General features: G+C 45.7%; 1 protein-coding gene and 1 long non-coding RNA gene across 3 annotated transcripts in view; one reads left to right on the forward strand and one right to left on the reverse strand.

The window, feature by feature from the left end:
- LOC137373646 (flavin reductase (NADPH)-like) overlaps window positions 1-12,130 on the forward strand; it is a 29,669-nt gene extending 17,539 nt beyond the window's left edge. For both annotated transcript variants that reach the window (XM_068038758.1, XM_068038765.1), the window contains exons 4-5: window positions 9,071-9,238; window positions 10,289-12,130. In XM_068038758.1, the coding sequence (XP_067894859.1) occupies window positions 9,071-9,238; window positions 10,289-10,446 (326 nt within the window). In that variant the 3' untranslated portion in view covers window positions 10,447-12,130. The remainder of the gene's footprint in view (window positions 1-9,070; window positions 9,239-10,288) is intronic.
- Window positions 9,957-22,380, reverse strand: part of LOC137373667 (uncharacterized) — a 60,184-nt gene continuing 47,760 nt past the window's right edge. The window contains exons 2-3 of the long non-coding RNA XR_010975668.1: window positions 14,047-14,136; window positions 9,957-10,509 (exon numbers count right to left, since the gene is read on the reverse strand). This is a non-coding gene — a long non-coding RNA (uncharacterized lncRNA). The remainder of the gene's footprint in view (window positions 10,510-14,046; window positions 14,137-22,380) is intronic.

Below are 22,380 nucleotides of genomic sequence, written 5' to 3' on the forward strand. Positions count from 1 at the left end.
TTCTTTGTTAACTCAAGAAAACTTGTCCGATTGGTTCTCGTTATGTTCTTAGCAAATAAGTAATCAAACACCTATTGAATTGGCCAGCTCATCCACTTTAAGAAAGAATTAAACCTGTTGTGGTCAAACAAGGAGAAGGAAAAGAGGGAAGCCCTTTGACTCCTCTTCACTTGACCGTAACAATGCAAAGAGTGGTAAGAATGTGGAACTCGTGCCCAGAAGGTGTAGTTGAGGCAAATAGCACTGACGCATATAGGGGAAGCTGGATAAGTACATGAGGGAGAAAGAAATATGGATATACTGAGAGGAATTGAGAAGGCCTGTGTGCACCATAAACGCTGACGTAGACCAATTGTTCTACATGACCTATTTTTATCCTGTTGACTGTAGTTCTATATAACATTTGTCCTTAAAGGAGGTGATGTACAATTCAGGCAGAGATCAGATGGGTGGGGCCCACCACATGCCGTTGGCAGGTGGTCCAATCGAATTTATTGATCAGAGTAAGTGCTATTCAAATATCAATGCTGTCAGGTAGATTGTCAATCAGTGGAGAAGGTATCAGAATAAGTGAGGTAGTGGAAGTCTATCAGAGGCTGTGGATGTCCAGAACCTCAGTGAAATTCATTGTCTTTACAACAACGAGGGAGAAAAGGAAAGAAAATCGAAGGGGAAAAGATCCAATCTTGCTTTTCAATGATTATTTTGATTTTTTTACACTTCGATCAATGCTATTTTTACCCATTTATAACATTTTCAAGAGTAAAGGGCAGATTATTTTCCTAGCCCTTGTTCCACTCTCTTTGAATGTCATATAAAGCCATATTACCATCCGTACCCCAAAGTGTCTCCAGAAAATTGTATGCCTTCAAGAGTGAGAAACCCTTTTTGGAAAGAGCATTTAAATCACTGTGTGAATTCTGTCCATAAAAAGAAATGCTACAAATCTGAAAGAAAAACAGAAATCTCTAGAACTGCAAAGTAGTTTGTCAGTGTTTGAAAGAGAAAGATTGGTTAACATTTCAGTTGGAATTCTTCATGAGAACCATTCTGATGAAGGGTCCTACCCATAACATTGACCTCTTTCTGTTTCTGATGATACTGCTGTGCATTTTTAGAATTTTCTGTTATCATAAATATTTTGTCGCAGTAAGAGGCCTCTGTTCACTCCCTCACCAGCGGTTTGCTATATTACAGCAGTAACTACACTTCAAAATAAAAGCAATTTATTGGCTGTAAGACACTTTGGGACATCCTGAGGTCATGAAAGATACCATATAAATGAAAGTTTTTCTTTTCTTTTACCTACTATAATCCCATTTTGCTGTTCTTTGCCCATACTCTTCAATGGCCGGAATCTTACGCCACCCCAGCGAGCCAGATGGTAGCGGGGGGAGTGGCGTAAAATGGAGCGGGAGGCTCCAGGAAGCCTTCCCACTCCAGCCCCACTTTACGTCGGGCGGGGGAGAGGGCAAAAAACGGGCTGCCCGCCCCAGGCCAATCAAGGCCCTTAAGTTGCCAATTAATGGCCACTTAAGGACCTTCGCCCACCTCCATGCGGATTTTATGCATGACAGGCAGGTGTCCTGGAGCCGGGAAAGGCCGCCCGGGAAAAGATGGCGGCCTCTCAGCACCCAGGGGTGGGCCCTGACAATCGGGCACAGGGTGCCCAATTGAAGGCCGCCCCTGCTTCCCCAACCACCCCAGTACCCAAGATGCCCTGCTTCCCCCCAACTACCCTTGCCTCGTCGGGGCCTGACCGATTACCCCTGGCGAGACAACCCAAACTTACGTGGACTCCTGGCTCCATGTCCTTGGCTGGGCTGCAGTCCCAGCAGTGGCCACCGCTCCCGGTGGCGCTGCTGGGCCTAAGATCTGCCGGCCCATTGATTGGCTGGCAGCTCAATGAGGCGGGACTTCCTCCCTCAAGCGGGTTAAGCCTGGAGACCTGTAAAATGCGGGACGGAGCCCCAGGCTAGGCGGAAGGGGGGTCACCACCGACTTTTAGGCGGTGGCCAGCTCCCGTCTGCCCAACGTAAAATCCAGCCCAATATTTTTCTTCTTCGTGCATTTATCGAACTCCCTCTGGTGTTGTAATTGATGCCTTCAATTCTATTTGGTCAAATCGTATCTTAATAATCCTTTGGGTAACAACATTTTCCTGACCTCCCTTCTGTTTCTAGTCATAATCTTGAATTGATGTCTTCTTGTTACCAATTTACGGACCAGTGGAAATATTTGGTTTTACTATTTATCCTCTAAAACTGTCTGAATTTTGAACATTTCTATTGGACTCCATTAATCTTCTCAGCTGTGATGAATACAGTCTTAATTTTTAATGTGCGAATTCTCTGTCACATATTCTATAGAGCTAGCTATGTCTTTTGGGTATTTTCTGTTCCTGAGAGGGTACTTTAAAATGAAATCAGTCTGTACAGATCCTGTTCTACCAGTGGTGTGCTTTCAAAATTGTACGCTGTCCAGTTCCATATAGGTAATAAACAAGTGGAACATGAGCTCTCTGAAATATTTAGAGTGAGTCTTATGATTATAAATGAAGTGCTTTATGCTATTAGATGTGTTGTTTTGAAATCAAAGTTAATTTTAAAGAACCATAGAAAAATTACAGCACAGAAGGAGGCCATTCAGCCCATCGTGTCTGCGCCAGGTAAAAAAACTAACCGCACAATCTAATCCCACTTTACAGCACCTGGTCCGTAGCCTTGCAGGTTACAGCACTTCAGGTGCATGTCCAGGTACCTTTTAAATGAGTTGAGGATTTCTGCCTCCACCACCGTTCCTATAGAACCAAACATACAAAAGAACATCATGTATTAAGAATTAGTGTATGTAAGAATTGATTTGTTGGCAGGGCCTTTCTAAGTTCTTATACCTTGGTGACCAGCACAACTTTGATTCCTTGCAGTCACAATCCTGAATCACTACTGTTGTGCAAAAGACTGGGGGAATTTCAAAGCTCAAAAAAGGATGGGTTTGGGTCAGATGAGATGCCCACATCTGGTTTTAACGGAGGTAGGACAGTGGGGGTGAGGCAACTAGCCTGCTCCCAGGAGGTGGGTTGCCCATTTAAAAATTAGAATGAAGCATTGTGCCTCAAATTCTATCTGTCTTCTAGGTTTAACGTTGACTAGTTGGGTTTTCCAGAGCCTCAAGAAACTTGGCAGCTAAAGGGAGGTGAGGACTGCAGTGCGCAAGAGTCCCTTTCCAGTACTGCTTGAGGACTAGGATGTGAGTAATGATTCCTCCTGGCGCCTCAAGCTAACCTGCTTCCCCATTCTCCCATGATTGTTGATCCCAACCACCAAAGCTTGAGACCCACCCCTCACACTATCACTATCATGACAGCAGGCTCCCTGCCAGCTCCTGGATTGCAGCCTCCTCTGGAGTATTCCCAGCCCAACAGGGAGCCAAGCCTGTCAGTGAGGCTGGCTACCTGTCAGGTAACCTGATGGAAAAACTCCACAGCGTGCAGACCATAACTCCTGTCTGAATCCACCCCAGTCAAGTTCGGGGCCTGTATGTCTGCATCGTTATATTAGCTAGGGTCTTGCCTTTCTGAATGGAGCCTTCCCTTTGGCTGGTGTGCCATTGTGTGGATTAGGCAGTGTCTATTTTGTGCTGGTTGAATTGCATTTTGCTAATCTCTCTTTTTTTAAATTACTTTTCAATTTTCTCTCCGCCTTTCGAGAGGCTCATTGCAGGATATGTTTTTACAGATGCTCCCAGTCCACCGTACCACACATAAGTGGCTATCCTTCCATGTCTGAGCCTAGATGTTAAACACTTCATTTGTTCATGGACATCGAAGCAACAAAGTCTAACTCTGTCCTCAGCACATGTCTGCACAAATATACTTTCCAACAGAGGTCACTGAGTAGAATCAGGAACAACAGCTCTGGCTAATTGTTTTCCCCATCTTTTTTTTTATTCATTCATGTGATGTGGGTATCGCTGGCCAGGCCAGCATTTATTGCCCATCCCTAATTGTCCTTTAAATGGTAGTGGTGAGCTGCCTTCTTGAGCTGCTGCAGTCACATGGGGTAGGTACACCCACAGTGCTGTTAGGAAGGGAGTTCCAGGATTTTGACCCAGCGACAGTGATGGAATGGCAATATAGTTCCAAGTCAGGATGGTGTGTGGCTTGGAGGTGAACTTGCCGGTGGTGGTGTTCCCAAGAATTTGCTGCCCTTGTCGTTCTAGGTGGTAGAGGTCGCGGGTTTGGAAGGTGCTGTCTAAGGATCCTTGGTACATTGCTGCAGTGCATCTTGTAGATGGTACACAGTGCCACCACTGTGCGTCAGTGGTGGAGTGAATGTTTGTGGATGGGGTGCCAATCAAGCGGGCTGCTTTGTCCTCGATGGTGTCGAGCTTCTTGAGTGTTGTTGGAGCTGCACCCATCCAAGCAAGTGGAAAGTATTAGATTAGATTAGATTAGAGATACAGCACTGAAACAGGCCCTTCGGCCCACCGAGTCTGTGCCGAACATCAACCACCCATTTATACTAATCCTACACTAATCCCATATTCCTACCAAACATCCCCACCTGTCCCTATATTTCCCTACCACCTACCTATACTAGTGACAATTTATAATGGCCAATTTACCTATCAACCTGCAAGTCTTTTGGCTTGTGGGAGGAAACCGGAGCACCCGGAGAAAACCCACGCAGACACAGGGAGAACTTGCAAACTCCACACAGGCAGTACCCGGAATCGAACCCGGGTCCCTGGAGCTGTGAGGCTGCGGTGCTAACCACTGCGCCACTGTGCCATCACACTCCTGACTTGTGCCTTGTAGATGGTGGACTAAAGCATGACTACCCGACCCGAACTCGACCAGACCCGACGACATGTGTTGGGTTCGGGTCGGGTTGGGTCCCTCTTCCGGGTCCGGCATTCGGGCTTGGTTCGGGTCGGGATGGACCTGGACACAGTGCTGCCTTGCTCAGGGAGGGAAGTAATCTTCAAAATTTGAACATTCAGCCAGGACGCCTAGGCGGGAAACGTGCTACCAGAATGGACGATCACAATATTTGGACAAGGTAGAGCACAATAATCTGTTTGATATAATTAACTTTATTATGGTAGTCAGGTCGGGTCGGGCGTGGGGAGAAAATCAAAGGGCTCAGGCCCGGGTTGGATGTGATCTGGTTGGGTCAGGCCCGGGTCGGGTTTCAATTTCATACCCGAGCAGGCCTTTATGGTGGACAGGCTTTGGGGAGTCAGGAGGTGAGTTACTTGCAACAGGATTCCTAGCCTCTGACCTGCTCTTGTAGCTATGGTATTTATATGGCTATTCCAGTTCAGTTTCTGGTCAATGGTAACACCCAGGATGTTGATAGTGGGGATTCATCAATGGTAATACCATTGAATGTCAAGGGGAGATGGTTAGATTCTCTCTTGTTTGAGATAGTCATTGCCTGGCACTTGTGTGGCTCGAATGTTACTTGCCACTTATCAGTCCAAGCCTGGATATTGTCCAAGTCTTGCTGCAATTCTACACAGACTGCTTCAGTATCTGAGGAGTCACGAATGGTGCAATCATCAGTGAACATCCTCACTTCTGACCTTATGATTGAAGGAAGTTCATTGATGAAGCAGCTGAAGATGGATGGGCCCAGGACACTACCCTGAGGAACTCCTGCAGTAATGTCCTGGAGCTCAGATGATTGACCTCCAACAACCACAACCATCTTCCTTTGCGTTCCAACCAGCGGAGAGTTTTCCCCTGATTTCCATTGGTTTCAGTTTGGCTAGGACTCCTTGATGCTATACGCAGTCAAATGCTGCCTTGAATTCAAGGGCAGTCACTCTCACCGCACCTTTTGAGTTCAGATCTTTTGTCCATGTTTAAACCAAGGCTATAATGAGGTCAGGAGCTGAATGGCCATGACGGAACCCAAGCTGAATGTCATTGAGAAGGTTATTGCTAAGCAAGTGCCGCTTGATAGCACTGTCAACGACACTTTCCATCACTCTACTGATGATTGAAAGTAGACTGATGGGGCGGTAATTGGCTGGGTTGGACTTGTCTTGCATTTTGTGTACAGGACATACCTGGGTAATTTCCCATATTGCCGGGTAGATGCCAGTGTTGTAGCTGTACTGGAACAGCTTGGCTAAGGGTGCAGCAGGTTCTGGAGCACAGGTCTTCAGTACTATTGCTGGAATGCTGTCGGGGACCATAGCCTTTGCAGTATCCAGTGCCTTCAGTCATTTCTTGATATCACGTGGAGTGAATCGAATTGGCTGAAGTCTGGCATCTGTGATGCTGGGGACTTCAGGAAGAGGCCGAGATGGATCATCAACTCAGCACTTCTGGCTGAAGATTGTTGCAAATGTTTCAACCTTATCTTTTGCACTAATGTACTGGGCTCCCCCATTATTGAGGATGGGGATATTTCTGGAGCCACCTCCTCCAGTTAGTTGTTTCATTGTCCACCACCATTCACGACTGGGTGTGGCAGGACTGCACAGCCCAAAGGTACAAAGAGAGTTCTCAAACCTCAGCTGCTGTCTCAATAATGAGATCTGTAAATTCCGCAGGGACGGGGAATAGAATCTGGGACATTTTGGGTCTATATGACTCCATGCTACATCAGCCAGTGTTGTTGCACATAGAACCATTTGAAGAACAATCTTTCTAGCCTTTCTATGATTTCACTGAGTGTGTTGCTTTTATGTATTGCACTCAGTCTGTCTGTAATTTTTGCATATTCCGAAGTGGAAGACTAGATCTGGTGGATGTCCGACTAAAATGAATTGAGTACAGTTTTCGTGTATTTCTTAATCTAAACCAAAAACGTGTAGGTTTCAGTGCTCAGTTAAGTAGGACCTCCTCTGTCTGCTCTCATGTGTCTACCTCCCCGTAACTATTTTCTATTCTCCACTGAAATTAACTGGTCTGGAAATAGCAATAATGCTCAGGGTTTTATAGTCCAGACTTAAAATGGCCTTCATGTAAATTCTGTTCCTTTGTATCTAGAACAAGCATGATTCTTGCCTACTACGTTTCTCTTTTAGTTTTGCACAATTCTGTCCTTCAAATATTACAATCATTGCTAATTCTTTAAAAAAAACACATTGATAGATACTGAGTGTTAATTAGTTTTATTCTCCATTTTATGTAAGCCGATGAAATGGATCTGGATGATAGTATTTTCAGTGGCACCATTGTGCCACCAGAAATGTGGTGGAGCAGGATTTCACCCACTGCCTTGCTCCCACTGTAACCATATCCCAAATTCCAGAATAAAATATTGTGCCCATCTACTCATGCCTGTCGCAACACAATAGAGGTTCCTATATAGTTGGGGGGGGGTTGGAATTTTGGAGCATCAAGGGGCTGCTCAGAGAGGAGGAACCACAGGCTGGGTGGGATAAAGATCTTGAAGCAGGAGATATTTTAAATCTTCTGTCCATTGGACTCAGAATTGAACAATTATGAACACTTTTGGGTTTGATTGCTATTTGACTCCTGCCAAGTGACCCATTTGTGTATCTGAACAGAGCTGTGACTACACAGATCCTTGGTCCAATTTGCACCATTCATGCTACAAGCATCTTCTAAAGTTTTCTCGATTCAGGAACCATTCCTTTAGATTGGAAAATTGTGCATGTCACTCTGCATGTGGAGAAAGGTGACAGAAGGAAACCAGGGAATTATAAAGTTAACCTAACATCTGTTGTCTGGTAATTGCTGAAGTCTATAACTAAAGATAGAGTGACTGAATATCTTGAAAATTTTTAGCTGATCAGACTGAGCCAGTATGGATTTGTAAAGGGTAGGTCATGGCTGATGAACCTGTTTGAACAGAGGACTGTTTCTGGATGTTATTTATATGTACTATAGAAGACATGTGATAAAGTCCCTCATAAGAGACTGTTAGCTAAAGTTGTTGTTCCTGGAATTGAAGGCAAATTATTGACCTGTTTTGCACATTAGCTGAGCGACAGGAGGCAGAGAGTAGGGATAATGAGCAGTTTCTCTAATTGGCAGGATGTGACTAGTGAGGCCCCACAAGGATCTCTGTGGGATCTCAAATATTCACTGTACTTATTAACAACTTAGATGATGGAATAGAAAGCCACATGCCCAAATTTGCTGATGACACAAGATTGGCAGCATTGTAAGCAGTGTAGATAGAAGCATAAAATTACAAAGAGATATTGATAGATTAAGTGAATAGGCAAATGGATTTCATTGTAGGCAGAATGGAGGTCGTACAATTTGGATCTAAAAGGATAGAACAAGGTACTTTCTAAATGGTGAAACGCTAAAAATAGTGGAGGTCCAAATAGACTTGGGTGCCTTGTACATAGATAATTTAAAATGTCATGAAGAGGTACAGAAAATAATCCAAAAGGCTAATGGAATGCTGGCCTTTAATATCTACAGGTCTACAAAGGGGTAGAAGTCATGTTTCGGCTCTGGTTAAACCACACCTGGAGAACTTTGAGGAGTTCTGGGCACCTCACCTTAGGAAGAATATATTGGCCTTGGATGGAGAGCAGTGTAGATTTACCTGGACACCAAGGATTAAATTAGCAGGAGAGATTACACAAAGTTGGGTTCTATTCCCTGGAATTTAGAACATTCGGGGTGAATTGATTGAAGTTTTCAAGATATTAAAGGGAACAGATAATATAGGTAGAGAGAAACTATTTCCACTGGTTGGGGAATCCAGGACTAGGGGGCAGAGTCTAAAAATTACAGGCAAATCTTTCAGCACTGGAATTCGGAAACACTTCACAAAAAGGGTGGTGGGAATTTGGAACTCAAAATGGCTATTGATGCTCGATCAGTTGTTAAATTTAAATCTTAGATTGATCGATTATTGTTAACCAAAGGTATTAAGGGATATGTGGCAAAGGCGGATATGTGGAGTTAGGTCACAGATCAGCCATGATCTCATTAAATGGTAGAACAGACTGGAGGGGTTAAATAGCCCACTCTTGTTTCTGTACTCCATAAACTCGTATATATGGAGTTTATGTCAAGGAAATATTGCAGTCCTTTTGGAATAAAAGCATTGTGTTCATTTTAAAGTTGAAACTTCTTATCAGACTTCCTGGACGCTGCGATGGTTCTTGATTCCCGTGATCCGCAACATACTGATCAACATGCAAGAGATAGAAAGTTATTTAAACAATGAATGCCAGGATCTCAATTGGACTGTAGTGAGACCACCAGAGCTTCAGCGTGCAGCAAAAACAGGTTAAAATCTTGTTTTTATCAATTTTACTCCCCTCCTCCCCCATCCAATGTACCTTTGTAAGATGGGATTGTGTTACAAATCTCGACTCAAGGTGGTTCCCTTTTTATTTTTCCAGTTTGTTTCTCATTATTCCATTTTTAGGTTGCTTGGTTATTTGTTATTTTTTAAGGATTCCCAAAGTTTATTTTGATTTTTTTCATGCTGCTCCTGCTCATACTTACTTTGGGTAATTTTGATTTTGGGTGATGGTGCCAAATGGACAATATCGATTCAGCCACCTGTTATACTTCTCTCAGGAAAGGAGGGACCAACAGTGAAGTGCTTGATTCTGCTTTGTGAAAACTACCTTGTTCGGAGACATTAGGAGTGATGTGGCACTGTGGCATTAGAAGAGGGATGATGGTGAGAGGGGACGCCACTCAAAGTGCTCCAAGTTCTCACCTGCTGACCCAACCTCAGTCAGTAGCTGACATGCTGCCTCGTCTCACAATGCTGAATCTACCCCTGCACAGGTGAAGGTGGAGCAGTCTTTGCTGAGGCCCTCAGGGGCTCTAAAACCCAGAAGGTGTCGGTCAAGAGGATCTCAGCAATCAGGGCTGGGATCTGAGCAGCCTGCCTCTGGCTCTGCTGAAACCACACAGGATACACCACCTGGAAATGGGCAAGTCCAAGCTGAGATGTAATTGCAATCGAAAAATCTTCTAAACCCCAACTGTCTGAACCCACCCATCTTTCGGGGGGTTAAGGTTCCTTCCTTCGTTTGAATTGTCTTCTGGGGTACACTGACAAGAATTGATCTTAAAATGGTACAACGAATGTTGATGTTAGTATTTACAGCTAACCAACGGGGCTTTTTGTGCTTCCTTTAATTATGTAGAAAAGATAAACAATATTTTAGGAACTTGTGGTGTTATTGATTCCTTTGAATTCCTCATTATGATAGAGATTAATTACTTCCTTTCCATTTCAATGATACAATGCTTATGAGTGACTTAAGACCATACATGTTATCAATATTTCTTCATTATTCCTTCTTTAATTTTCTATAGATAAAGAATTATTAATTCATGAAGGGTACTTTGTGCCAGATTCGGATGGAATTCCCATTGCAAATTCAATGGGACCAGGAGATGTTGCTCGCTTTATGCTTTCACTCCTTAAAGATGATCCATGGATAAAGAAGCCTGTGGTCATGGTAACAAAGTGAAATATGTATCGCTGCACTAGAGTGGGAGCCTCTTTTCATTATTCCCAATTTCCCAGCCAAATCCTGTAATATATATATAAACAGAATAAATGTAATGACAAGAACAGAAAAGCAGAGATGTAGGGTAAGGAAGTCAAAACAAAGACATAAGTAATAGAATATAAATGTTACCAAATGAGTTACTGCAAATTAAAGGATTAACCCAAGTGATCTTAGGTCTATTTTCTTTCAGCACTAGTTTATGATTGTAAAGCTTTAGCTGCATTGCAGTTTTAGGCTGTCTCTAGGGTTAACAATGATGAAACAAGCTGGTGTTCACTTTTCTCTATTGGTATTTTAAATGGGATTAATTCGAAATGTGTTATTAAACACTAGAACTTGAAAAGGTCATGATATAAAACTACCTGATAATATTTCAAATTGTTTTGAGTAATATATTGTATTAATGACATGAATTAAATTAAGTTAAGGTACAGCAAGTAATAAAGAAGGCTAATGGAATGCTATCCTTTATTACGAGAGGAACTGAAAATAAAAGTAAAGATGTTATGCTTCAGTTATACAGGGCATTGGTGACACCACATCTCGAATACTGTGTGCAGTTTTGGTCTCCTTATTTAAGGAAGGATGTAAATGCGTCGGAGTCTGTTCAGAGGAGGTTTACTAGATTGATACCTGGAATGAGTGGGTTGTCTTATGAGGAAAGGTTGGACAGGGGCTTGTTTTCGCTGGAGTTTAGAAGAGTGAGGGGAGACTTGATTGAAGTTTATAAGATCCTGAATGGTCTTGACAAGGTGGATGTGGAGAGGATGTTTCCTCTTCTGGGTGAGTCCAGAACTAGGGGGCACTGTTTTAATATTAGGGGTCGACCTTTTAGGACAGAGATGAGGAGAAATGTTTTCTCCTCAGCAGGTTGTCCAACTTTAGAACTCTCTGCCTTAGAAGGTGGTGTAGGCGGGACCATTGAATATTTTTAAGGCATGGGTAGATAGATTCTTGTTAGATAAGGGAATCAAAGGCTATTGGGGGTAGATGGGAGTGCGGAATTCGAGACACAAACAGATCAAGCATGATCTTATTGAATGGCAGAGCAGGCTCAAGGGGCTGAATGGCCTACTTCTGCTCCTAATTCGTATGTAAGTTAAAAACTAGCTGTATGCAGGGAAATAGATTAATTCAGAGAACATGAGGGTTTTAAATAGAAGTCGAACCTAAGGGGGATGTAAGTAATGGTAGGAATACCGTATCCCCCAATGTATAATCAATATCAAAATCAATGTGTTTTTGTAAACTTGGGATTGATCAGTGTTTCATATACCGCCCAGCCTATATTAACAAAAATAATCACTAATAATTCATAATGAATGACAACTGAGGTATTATACTATGGATTCTGTTAACATGCTATTTTGCAAAAATAAAGTGCTTTATGCACCCAGTTTGGAAGATATTTCAAATGTGCCTTATTTCCATCATATTTGATTGCTAAGATAAAAATATTTCTGTAACATTTACCTTTTTATGGACAAGATTTGCTTTACCATCCAATTAAAACTTTATTTAACCAAACATAAACCGTAGAAACATGTTAATCAATATTGCTTTATGATGTATTGTAATCCATCAGTAAGATGTGAATACACAGTTATATTGGAAATAAAAGGACTTGCAGGACTTCTGATGAAGGGTCATCAACATGAAACATTAACTCTGTTTCTGTCTCCACAGATGCTGCCAGACCTGCTGAGTATTCCCAGCATTTTCTGTTTTTCCTTCTTGCATATTAAAACCTAGTTGTGACTTACTCTATGGGCAGAATTTTAATTGTACTTTGTGGACAGGAACGGAGGTGGTGGGGTGGAGGGGGGTAGGCATTAAATTGGGACGACAGATGCCGGACCAGAAGTCCGACATCATGACATCCCATCCCAATTTTATGGATGGCAGCAAATATTGAGGTGGAGAGCAGACATCAATGTGGTGGGCAGGCAATTAAGGTAGTTAAAAGGCTTATTGAAAGCGATTTTATTCTTGGTTTTAAATTTTATTAATGGCATTCAGGAATCACGGGGCTTCAAATCCTCACCTGGTTGACAGAGGCAACATGGAGGTGGGAGTTCATTGCTGTCTGCAAGGGGAGGCCATCGAGAGACAGCATCCACTACCAGGCTGGGTGGAGAAGGGTGAATATCAGGCATTGTTTGAGGAGTGGGTCAAAAGTACCAGCACTTCAGGGGTGCCATACCAGGGGGGCATCGGGCAAGTGCTACCTTGTCAGAGGTGAAAAGTAGGGGGGAATGGTCGTTGGTAGTGAAGGCCTTGGACTCAGGGAAAGGCCACCTATCGTGGGCCTCATTCATCCAGGTCTCAGGGCCCCATTGAAGAGACGGTGCACCAGAGTAGGTGGGAGGTCCAGGCACCAGCAAAAGTACTGCAACAACCTGTGAACCCACAGGAGGGTCAGTATCAGCCTCCAGATGGTAGAGATGGGTGCAGAGGGAAAACCAGCAGCATCCTCCATGCAGACAGAGGTACCGTCCAGAGAGGGTCTATCGGTTGAGGCTCAACTGCCTACAGATGTCAGAGAGGCAGTGCCAATGAAGACTCCGCCTCTCCAGGGAGGCTGTCACTGACCTATGTGCTCTGATGCAAGATGAGCTGAGCCCCAGGGAACTTGTTGGAAATCCAATGCCAGTGGCGCCGAAGGTCACCATGACACTGAACTTCTATGCCGCTGGATCATTCCAGGGATTCACTGGAGACATGTGCGGGATCTCACAGTCGGCAGCCCATCCATTCATCAAGGAGGTCACCAATGCCCTTTTACAGGAGGGCCGACGACTATGTGTGCTTCTGCGCTGATCCCAACTCTCAGGCTGAGAGGGCCATTGGGTTCGGGGCTATCGCTGGACTCCCCCAGTTGCAGGGTGTCATCGACTGCATGCATATGGCCATCAAGGTTCCTGAACACCAGCCAGTGGCCTTCATCAACAGGAAGGCATTCCACTCCCTCAATGTACAACTTGTCTGAGACCACTGTAAATGGATTCTGCAGGTCTGTGCATGCTTCCCAGGAAGTTGCCACATTGCCTACATTTTAAGGCAGTCCCAGGTGCCAGAGCTTTTCTGGCCTCCTGCGCACCTTCAGGGATGGATCCTCGGGTTACTCACTGGGGACATGGCTACTGACGCCTATGAGGAACGCACGCATGGATGCAGAGGAGAGGAACAATGCGAGTGACCATGGAGCAAGCCATTGGTCTACTCAAGATGAGATTCAGGTGCCTAGATCGGTCCAGTAGAGCTCTTCTGTATGTCCTAGCGAGGGTCTCACATATCGTGGTGGTCTGCTGTGCACTGCACAACCTGTCGCCACGGGGGGTGGGGGGATTGAACAGTGAGGATTTTGAGGAGTGTGCTGCGTCCTCAGATGATGAGGATGCAGAGGAGTAAGGAGGCCAAGGATCACCAGATGAAGGACCCCAGGGACAACAGGAGAAATGCCATGAGATACGTGCAAGCGAGGCTCACGATGCCCTTATATATTCTCATTTCCTTTGATCCTTACTGCCAGTTGTTGGTTGACCAATAAAGACTTACCATTATGTAGCTCAGCTCCCAGGTGCGAAGCACTCAGCTGACAAGACTCCAGACTTGACTCCTTGCAACATGATCCCTCGCCTCGAGCCCCTGGACAGAGGCAGGGTTAAAATGAAGTGTCAAAGATCATAAATAAGAGGAAGGAGATCTTGTATGATAGATAATAATCTTTACTGCCCCTGACACCAAATTCTACCCTTTCTATTTACATTACACATTCACCTATGAATCCCCGGTGCTTCTAGGTGCTCTTCTTTATTCTTTTACATGCACTCCTACGCAGTGTTCCCCCTGCACTGTCAGCTGGAGGCAGGCTGCTGACCTTGCTGCCCCTTGGCTAGGAATGAACTTGGCGGTCGTCCTCTGGATGTCTGAGGTTTGGAATGCCCTGGCCTGCTGAGGGCTCCTGCACATAAGCAGTACCACCCTCTGTGTCAGGGATGAAGGAGGATCTGGCAGAAGGGCAGAGGAATTGCTGCCTGCACCAGGAGCACCTTGAGAGGAGCCCCCAGCTGCAGGGGTGGGCGGGATGCAGGCTCTCCTCCTACCCTGATTGGCAGACTTCTGCCCCTCTGCTGACCTGAGAGGCTAGATGACCTGGCTATGACTTCAGGTTCCCCAGCTCCCTCTCACCTTGCCACTGCTGCCTTGAGCTCATAGTCAAAACAAGGGTATGCTGGTCCGCACAAATATCCTGCAGACACTGAGTGCTCTGCTGGATGTGGCTTTCCAGGAGAGCTGCTAATCTATCAGTGGAGGGCACCATTCATGCACCAGCCAGACAGTGCAGCACCCAAGGCCCGCATGGATTCCTCCATCGTCTGCCCTTGGGCACTCATAGCCTATGGCATCTGACCTCTCGCTGCAGCTGCAGCATTTCCCGTGATGCTGCCGACACCAAAGGCACGTCATGAACCTGGAGCTCAGCACGGGCCTGGCCTCCCACAGTCCTCCAGCTATCAGAGGCCTGGGCTGTGACAGCCTCTGTCAGCTGCTCCAGTGTATTTGTGCTGTGTCCACCAGGTTGTGGGCCTGAATCTAACAGCCAGTGCAAACCCACCAATGTGAGAATATCTGTGCTGGTGGAGGGTGCGGGGCTATGAGGTGATGATGCACCCTATGAGGCTCTGTCCTCCTCTCAGAGGTTGCAGGCTCTCCCAGAGTCTTGGAGGCTCACTGTGGATGTTCTAGGTGACCTGCACGAGAGAACAGAGACATTGAAGTGTCAGGGGCCTCCCCTCCCAATATAGCAAACACCCCTACATTGGAAACCCCTGTTGCCACCGGATACCTCATGAGCAGCATGGCACCATCACTGCTGATGCTCCTTTGTGCTCCATGGCAACCTTACTCACAGGGCTAGATTTTAAGCAGGTCTCGATGTTGAGATCCGTGATTGTGGGGTGGGGGGGGCCTGAAGATGGCTGCGGATGAGGCCTGTCACGGACTTAGACACTGGCAGGGTGGCAGGGCCTGGCCTGATCCTCCTGGCAGCAGCGAGACACTGTGGCAGTCCCCCACTGCTCGGCGACGGGACCACAATCACCATGTTGAAATTAATGTACTTACATATACTATACTTACCTCAGATCTTGAGGGTCCACCACGAGCTTCGGCACAGTGGCCAGCATGCCCGCGCCTTCGGATCCCCGTTCCAAGAAACAGGGCGCGACACTGGTGGGGAGCGGGGAGGAGGGATGTTTGTCAGTACGGGGTGTTGGTGTGGTATGGGAACGGGTTAAATAAATGCCATGTATGTAGGGCATGGTGGGGAGGGATGTACTTTAAACTTTGTGCATTTTGAGGGGGAAAAGGGCAAATAGTTAATGTAATTGTTATTGGCGGGGTGGTGGTGGGAGAGGGGCAAAAGAAATGTATTTATTTAATTTTATTGAATATGTCTTTAAATATCTAAATAAGCTGGCAAGGCTGACTGCCCTTTAAAAATGGCATCAGCGCCTGTGCACAGGCAGCTGATGGCATTGCCGGGGATGGACAGCCCGCCCCGCCACATGATTGGGACGGACGGGTCTCCCCGGCTATGTAAATGAGCCACAGCAATTAAGATTGTGGCGGCTCTTTGGTATGCTGTCCGCGTGGGCCGTCCGCCATTTTTTGAGCTCGCCGCCAAACCAGCCCACTGTCTTGGAAAGGTGCGCCTGTCTCTCCATCCACAATGCACCGTCCGTCCTGCAGCCATGCCAGTTCCGTGGTATCCAGCTCCATTGGGTTCAGGACATAGAGAATTGACAGTCCACTGCTGGTCTTGGCCCGTTCTCTGTGATTGTGTGCTATCTTCTCCTGCAGACACAAAGATGAATGTTGTTGGTCTCCCAGCAGGGACAAGGCCAAGACATGTGCTGCTGGTAGTTCAGCTGTTACTAATAGGGACACACAATATCTCCAACATGCGGCCCCTTTCCGGGGACTTCATGAGGGTCTCTTAGCACCATTTCGCCATGCCTCAGGCAGATTGTCTGTATTCCCTGACCCTTTGCCCTGTTAGGGTGGGCACTCCCTCTCAACCCAACACACCCTTCTCCTCTGACAAATACAAGGCCCAAGAGCTGAAGGTTTTACAGGTACTCACTTTTACTGCATGGATGAGATCATTGAGCCGCTTGCGGCACTGAATGCAGGTCCTTGATGTGACCCCATAACTGGTGACCTCCTCCACTATCTGCAGCCAGGCTTGCTTGGTTAGGTGCCCAGCTCTCCTCCTCCCATCCCTAGGAAATACTATCTCCCGCCTTTCCCTGGCATCCTGTAAGAGAACCTGGAGGAAGGCATCACTAAATTATGGGGCTGTCTGCGGTCATTCTTCTGCCATCATTCTGCAGCCTCTCCCCCCTGAAGAAATGCTTCTACTTGGCCTTTAAATATGGGTGTCAGCACCTGCTGTGGCATCAGCTCACGCCAGTGTCTACGCCTCCCCCCCACCGCCGATCACTGAATTGAACAGCTCTGCACCTCATTCAACTTAATTGGCTGGCCTCCATTTGATCACGTGCGGCTGGCCGCTCATGGCCCCGACGGAAGCCCCACCAGTGTTCGGTACTGATGTTGGAACCTGCGGCTTCTGATAAAAACACAGTCCCACAAGTTTAACATTGTTGTGAATGAAAATTACTGAACTGATGCTAACTTTGGAGTATAGAACAGCACCTCCAGGGAATCTCATTCAGCTTCCGATCAGAGTCAAGTCATGATAGTGAATTGCAGTGTCAGCACAAAGGCAAACTGCTTTGCGCCACGTAGAGTCGGAGTGTGAATGTGCCCGTGGTGTAGCCTAAAAAGTTTCAAGTGGCAGACTATGTAGAATCATATCACTTAACTGGATCAAAGTATTAAATAAGTGATTTTATCTCACTAATTGAAGAGTTAAACTGATACTGGAATTTGTACAGTGAAATTAACCTCAATAAAAATGTTCTCCCCATTAAGTGCTATATGCTGACTGTCAGTAAAATTAGTGACAATCTGAATATGCCTCTGCACATCTCACAACCTCATTACTTAAAAACAGACAATGACATCCAGTTTTAATATTAGTATGCTGAAACATTTCACTTTGTATTCCTTATTTCATTGTGTGAATTTTCCTATGACCAGAAGTAATTATTTGGAAATAATGTTGCAAATTAACCATTAATCTGCATTGTTAGGTGCATACAAGGTAATGAACAATCCTTGTGCTGATTGAATATACAGACTGCAGGAACTTTTGCCTAAAGATTCTCTTTTGGATAAGACGTTAAGCCAAAGCCCTGTCTGTCCTTTCAGATGGACATAAAAGATCCCATGGCAATATTAGGAAGACAAGCAGGGCAATTCTCCCCAGTGTCCTGGCCAATATCTCAAACAACATCTCGAAACACACTATCTAGTCATTATCACATTGCTGTTTGTGGGAACTTGCGATGCCTAAATTGGCTGCCACATTTCCTACAAAAGTGACTACGCTTCAACAGTACTTAATTGGCCAAGCCCTTTGGGACCTCTTGAGTTTCTGCAAATCAAGAGGTGAAAGGGAGGGAGGAACTTAAAACAATTACAATCACCAAGGAAAGGGTTCTGAGAAAACTATCAAAACTAAAGGCTGACAAGTCCCCACGATCCGATGGCCTACATCCTATGGTCTTAAAAGAAATGGCTGCTGAGGTAGTAGATGCATTGGTTGTAATTTTCAAAAATTCCCTAAATTCTGGAAAGGTCCCATCAGATTGGAAAATAGTGAAAATAACACCTCTGTTCAAGAAAGGAGGGAGACGGAAAGCAGGAAACTACGGGCCAGTTAGTCTATCATCTGTCACAGGGAAAATGCTAGAATCTATTTTTAAGGAGGTGATAGCAGGGCATTTCGAAAATCTTAATGCAATCCAGCAGAGTCAACATGGTTTTGTAAAGGGGAAATCATGTTTAACTAACTTACTAGAGTTCTTTGAGGAAGTAACAGGAAAAGTGGATAAATGGAAACCTGTAGATGTGGTGTATTTAGATTTCCAAAAGGCATTTGATAAGAAGCCACATCAAAGGTTACTACACAAAATAAGAGTTCATGGTATAGGGGGTAATATATTAGCATGGATAGAGGATTGGTTAGCTAACAGGAAACAGAGTGTCAGGATAAATGAGTCATTTTCAGGCTGGCAAGCTGTAACTAGTGGGGTGCCACAGGGATCAGTACTGGGGCCTCAACTATTTACAATCTATATAAATGACTTGGATGAGGGGACTGAATGTATGGTTGCTAAATTTGTTGATGACACAAAGATAGGTAGGAGAGTACATCGTGAGGAGGATATAAGGAGTCTGCAAAGAGATTTAGATAGGTGAAATGAGCGGGCAAAACTTTGGCAGATGGAGTATATGTGGGAAAAGGTGGAACTTGTCCATTTTGGCAGGAAGAATAGAAAAGCTGTATATTTTTAAATGGAGAGAGATTGCAGAACTCTGAAGTACGGAGGGATCTGGGTATCCTGGTACATGAATCACACAAAGTTAGTATGCAGGTATAGCAAGTGATTCGGAAGGCAAATGGAATGGAATATAAAAGTAAGGATGTTTTGCCACAGTCGTACGGGGCATTGGTGCGACCACATCTGTAGTAATGTGTACAGTTTTGGTCTCCTTACTTAAGACAGGATATAATTGCATTGGAAGCAGTTCAGAGAAGGTTCACTCTAAATGCCTGCTACCGGACCCGAACCCGACGGGACCATACAACATATGTCGGGTTCGGGTTGGGTCGGGCCCATCTTCCGGATCCGGCTTTCGGGCTCAGGTTGGGTCGGGCCGAGTCCAGGTCGGGCCGGGTCGGGTCAGGCCGGACACACACGGTAAGTGCTCTGCTGGTAAGTATAGAAATTAAAAAACTTACCTGAGCTGGGAGTCCGGGACGAAACTGAGTCTGCGCAGTGAGTGAGTGATGTCATTATGACATCATCACGCATGCGCTGCAGCTTCCTGGAGGTTCCGAGTCGGAAGGTAAGTAAAGGGATGGTCAGATCGGGCTCGGGTCAAAATCAGAGGGGCTTGGGCCTGGTCGATCTCGGGTCCGCTGTGATTTGGTCGAGTTCAGGTCGGGTTCTTTTTCCCAACCTGAGCAGGCCTTTAGTTCACTCGACTGATTCCTGGGATGAAGGGGTTTTCTTATGAGGCAAGGTTGGACAGATTGGGTCTGTATCCATTGCAGTTTAGAAGAATGAGAGATGATCTTATTGAAACATATAAAGTCCTGAGGGGACTTGACAAGGTGGATTCTAAGTGGATGTTTCCCCTTATGAGAGAACCAGGGACAAAGTTTAAAAATAAGGGGTCTCCCATTTAAGACAGAAATGAGGAGAAATTTTTATCTCTCAGAGGATCGTTAGCCTGTGGAATTCTCTTCCCCAGACAGCAGTGGGGGCAGGGTCATTAAATATTTTTAAGGCTGAGTTAGATAGATTATTGATTGACAAGGGAGTCAAAGGGAATAGGGAGTAGACTGGAAAGTAGAGTTGAGGCCACAATCAGATCAGCCATGATCTTATCAAATGGCGGAGCAGGCTTGACAGGCCGTATGGCCTATTCCTGCTCATAACTCATATGTTCATTTGTATGTTCGTACATATGTATGCTAATTGTCCACCTTCATTTGTCTCAAAGGCTCAAGTGGATTTGGCCAAAACTCTTTATCTTGTTTGGAAACTTTTGTTTCTGTACCAGTTTCCACTCTTGTTTTGCAAACTCTTATAACTCCTCCTCTGCCCAAGATTGTAGTTTTCCTGAGAAAAGTCAATTCTAAATCTTATCCTCCGCTACCCCCATTCTTATCCTGCTATTTCTTGCTATCTTTTGTGACTTGTCCTGTTTGCTTTTCCATTTATTTATACTGCAAATTTTTCTTCACTGTAAGTGTATAATGTCTTCTGTATTGGGGTTTTCTTGCCAACACAGCCAGCGCATGCACAAGCCAGCAAAAAATAGGATGGGCTGGATTTTAGCAGCCCTCTGGAGATGGGCTGGGAGGGGTAGGTCTCGTAAAATGATGGCAGAAGGTGTTGGGTGGTGAGCCCAATTTCTTCCCACCGCCACGGGATATTACCAGCGGTGGGAACCTTAGCGGAGTGGCTGCCCGCTAACTTGAGGTGAGTGGCTAATTAAACCAATTAAGAGGCTAATTACAGGCCACTCTCACACCCACCAGCATTTTACAGTAAACCTTGGTGGCCTCCCAGCGGGTTCCTGTGGGGAGGGAGCCTCCTTTATGGTCGCTCCGTGGCCCATGGAGGAACCCCTGCACCCCCCACCCCCAGCTCCGGTGACAATGGCCACCCCCACAGCTCCAGCGCAGTTGCTGGAAGTTGCACCCCCTCGATCACTGGGGTTTGCCTACCTGGCCCCAGCATGGTAAATAAAAAAATCGTACTTTGCCTTCGAGGGTGCTTCAGCATGGAGGCGCCCTCATCTTCCTGCAGCCTCGGTAGTGGCCACCTCTATCGGTGGCGTGCTGAAGCTGCTGAGCTGCTGGCCCGATTAGAGGGCTGGCACCTCTGTGAGGTGCACCGTTGTCCTCTATTGGATAGCAATCCGGGTGGCAACGTCTTAATTGGCCACTGTTGATAAAATACCGCCAAGGGTCCCGCCATCTGCCCGCACAGGCTCAGGTCCCACTTTCCTCACTGCCACAAGCAGGACATCCTGCCCTTTGATAAAATTCTGGCCAATGACTTTACAAAATATTGAATAAGAAAGGGAAATACCTTTGTGAAATTGAGCTCAAAATGTTTAAACTTGCTGGTTAAGCAGAAAAAACAAAGTTTGCGCTGGTGTGGACAAAAATGATTAGTCTTATTGAGTCACATCACCAGCACTTATGGGCATAAAAGTCAAGGAGAAGACACCTTATCTTGTGTAGGTGGATGTTAATGCTGGCTAGAGCCTAACGCCTACTTAGCCAACAAACAAGACTGCACTTGCTTCTCTGTCCAGTTATCCAGCAGGTGATATATGATCTGTACGGCTCTGTAAGTTACTGCCTAGATGTTGTAATGTGTTAATCTCTGTTGTGTGCCAGTAGAAGGTTTGTTGTAACCAATTTGTATCAAGTTCGAATCCCTTAAATTCTGACAGAATGGCCTGTATCTGTAGTGTTGGTTGGCATCCTTCCATCTATGAAAGATGACGGACATGCAGCAACAATCCATTTAGGTGGGGTGTCTTCTGTTGGTGCACCTTTGCCGATGGCTGTGAAGGCCAATCCTTGAGAGACAAGTTCTGCCACAAGTGGGCGGGACAGTGGTTAGCACCGCAGCCTCACAGCTCTAGTGACCCGGGTTCGGTTCTGGGTACTGCCTGTGTGGAGTTTGCAAGCTCCCCCTACGACTGCGTGGGTTTCTGCCGGGTGCTCCGGTTTCCTCCCACAGCCAAAGACTTGCAGGTTGATAGGTAAATTGGCCATTGTAAATTGCCCCTAGTGTCGGTAGGTGGTAGGAGAATGGTGGGGATGTGTTAGAGAATATGGGATTAATGTAGGATTAATATAAATGGGTGGTTGTTGGTCCGCACAGACTTGGTGGGCTGAAGGGCCTGTTTCAGTGCTGTATAACTCTAAATGCTGCATGTGAAGCTGTGAGTTATTGTTTATGATGTTGGCACCTATTGTCAAGCCGCTGTCGCAACTGGTCGTCGTGGTAGTGCACACCAGTCCACAGGATTTGTCGCCATTTCCCTCTTTTGCCAGCTAATGACTCCCAGGTGTGATAGTCGACATTTAGGCCTTCATGTCACGCTTGTAAGCATCCATGAAACAGAGCTTTGGGCACCCCACTGGTCGCCTGGCCCAGGCTACCT

The sequence above is a fragment of the Heterodontus francisci genome, chromosome 1 (assembly GCF_036365525.1).
Source record: "Heterodontus francisci isolate sHetFra1 chromosome 1, sHetFra1.hap1, whole genome shotgun sequence".
Lineage (NCBI taxonomy): Eukaryota > Metazoa > Chordata > Chondrichthyes > Heterodontiformes > Heterodontidae > Heterodontus > Heterodontus francisci.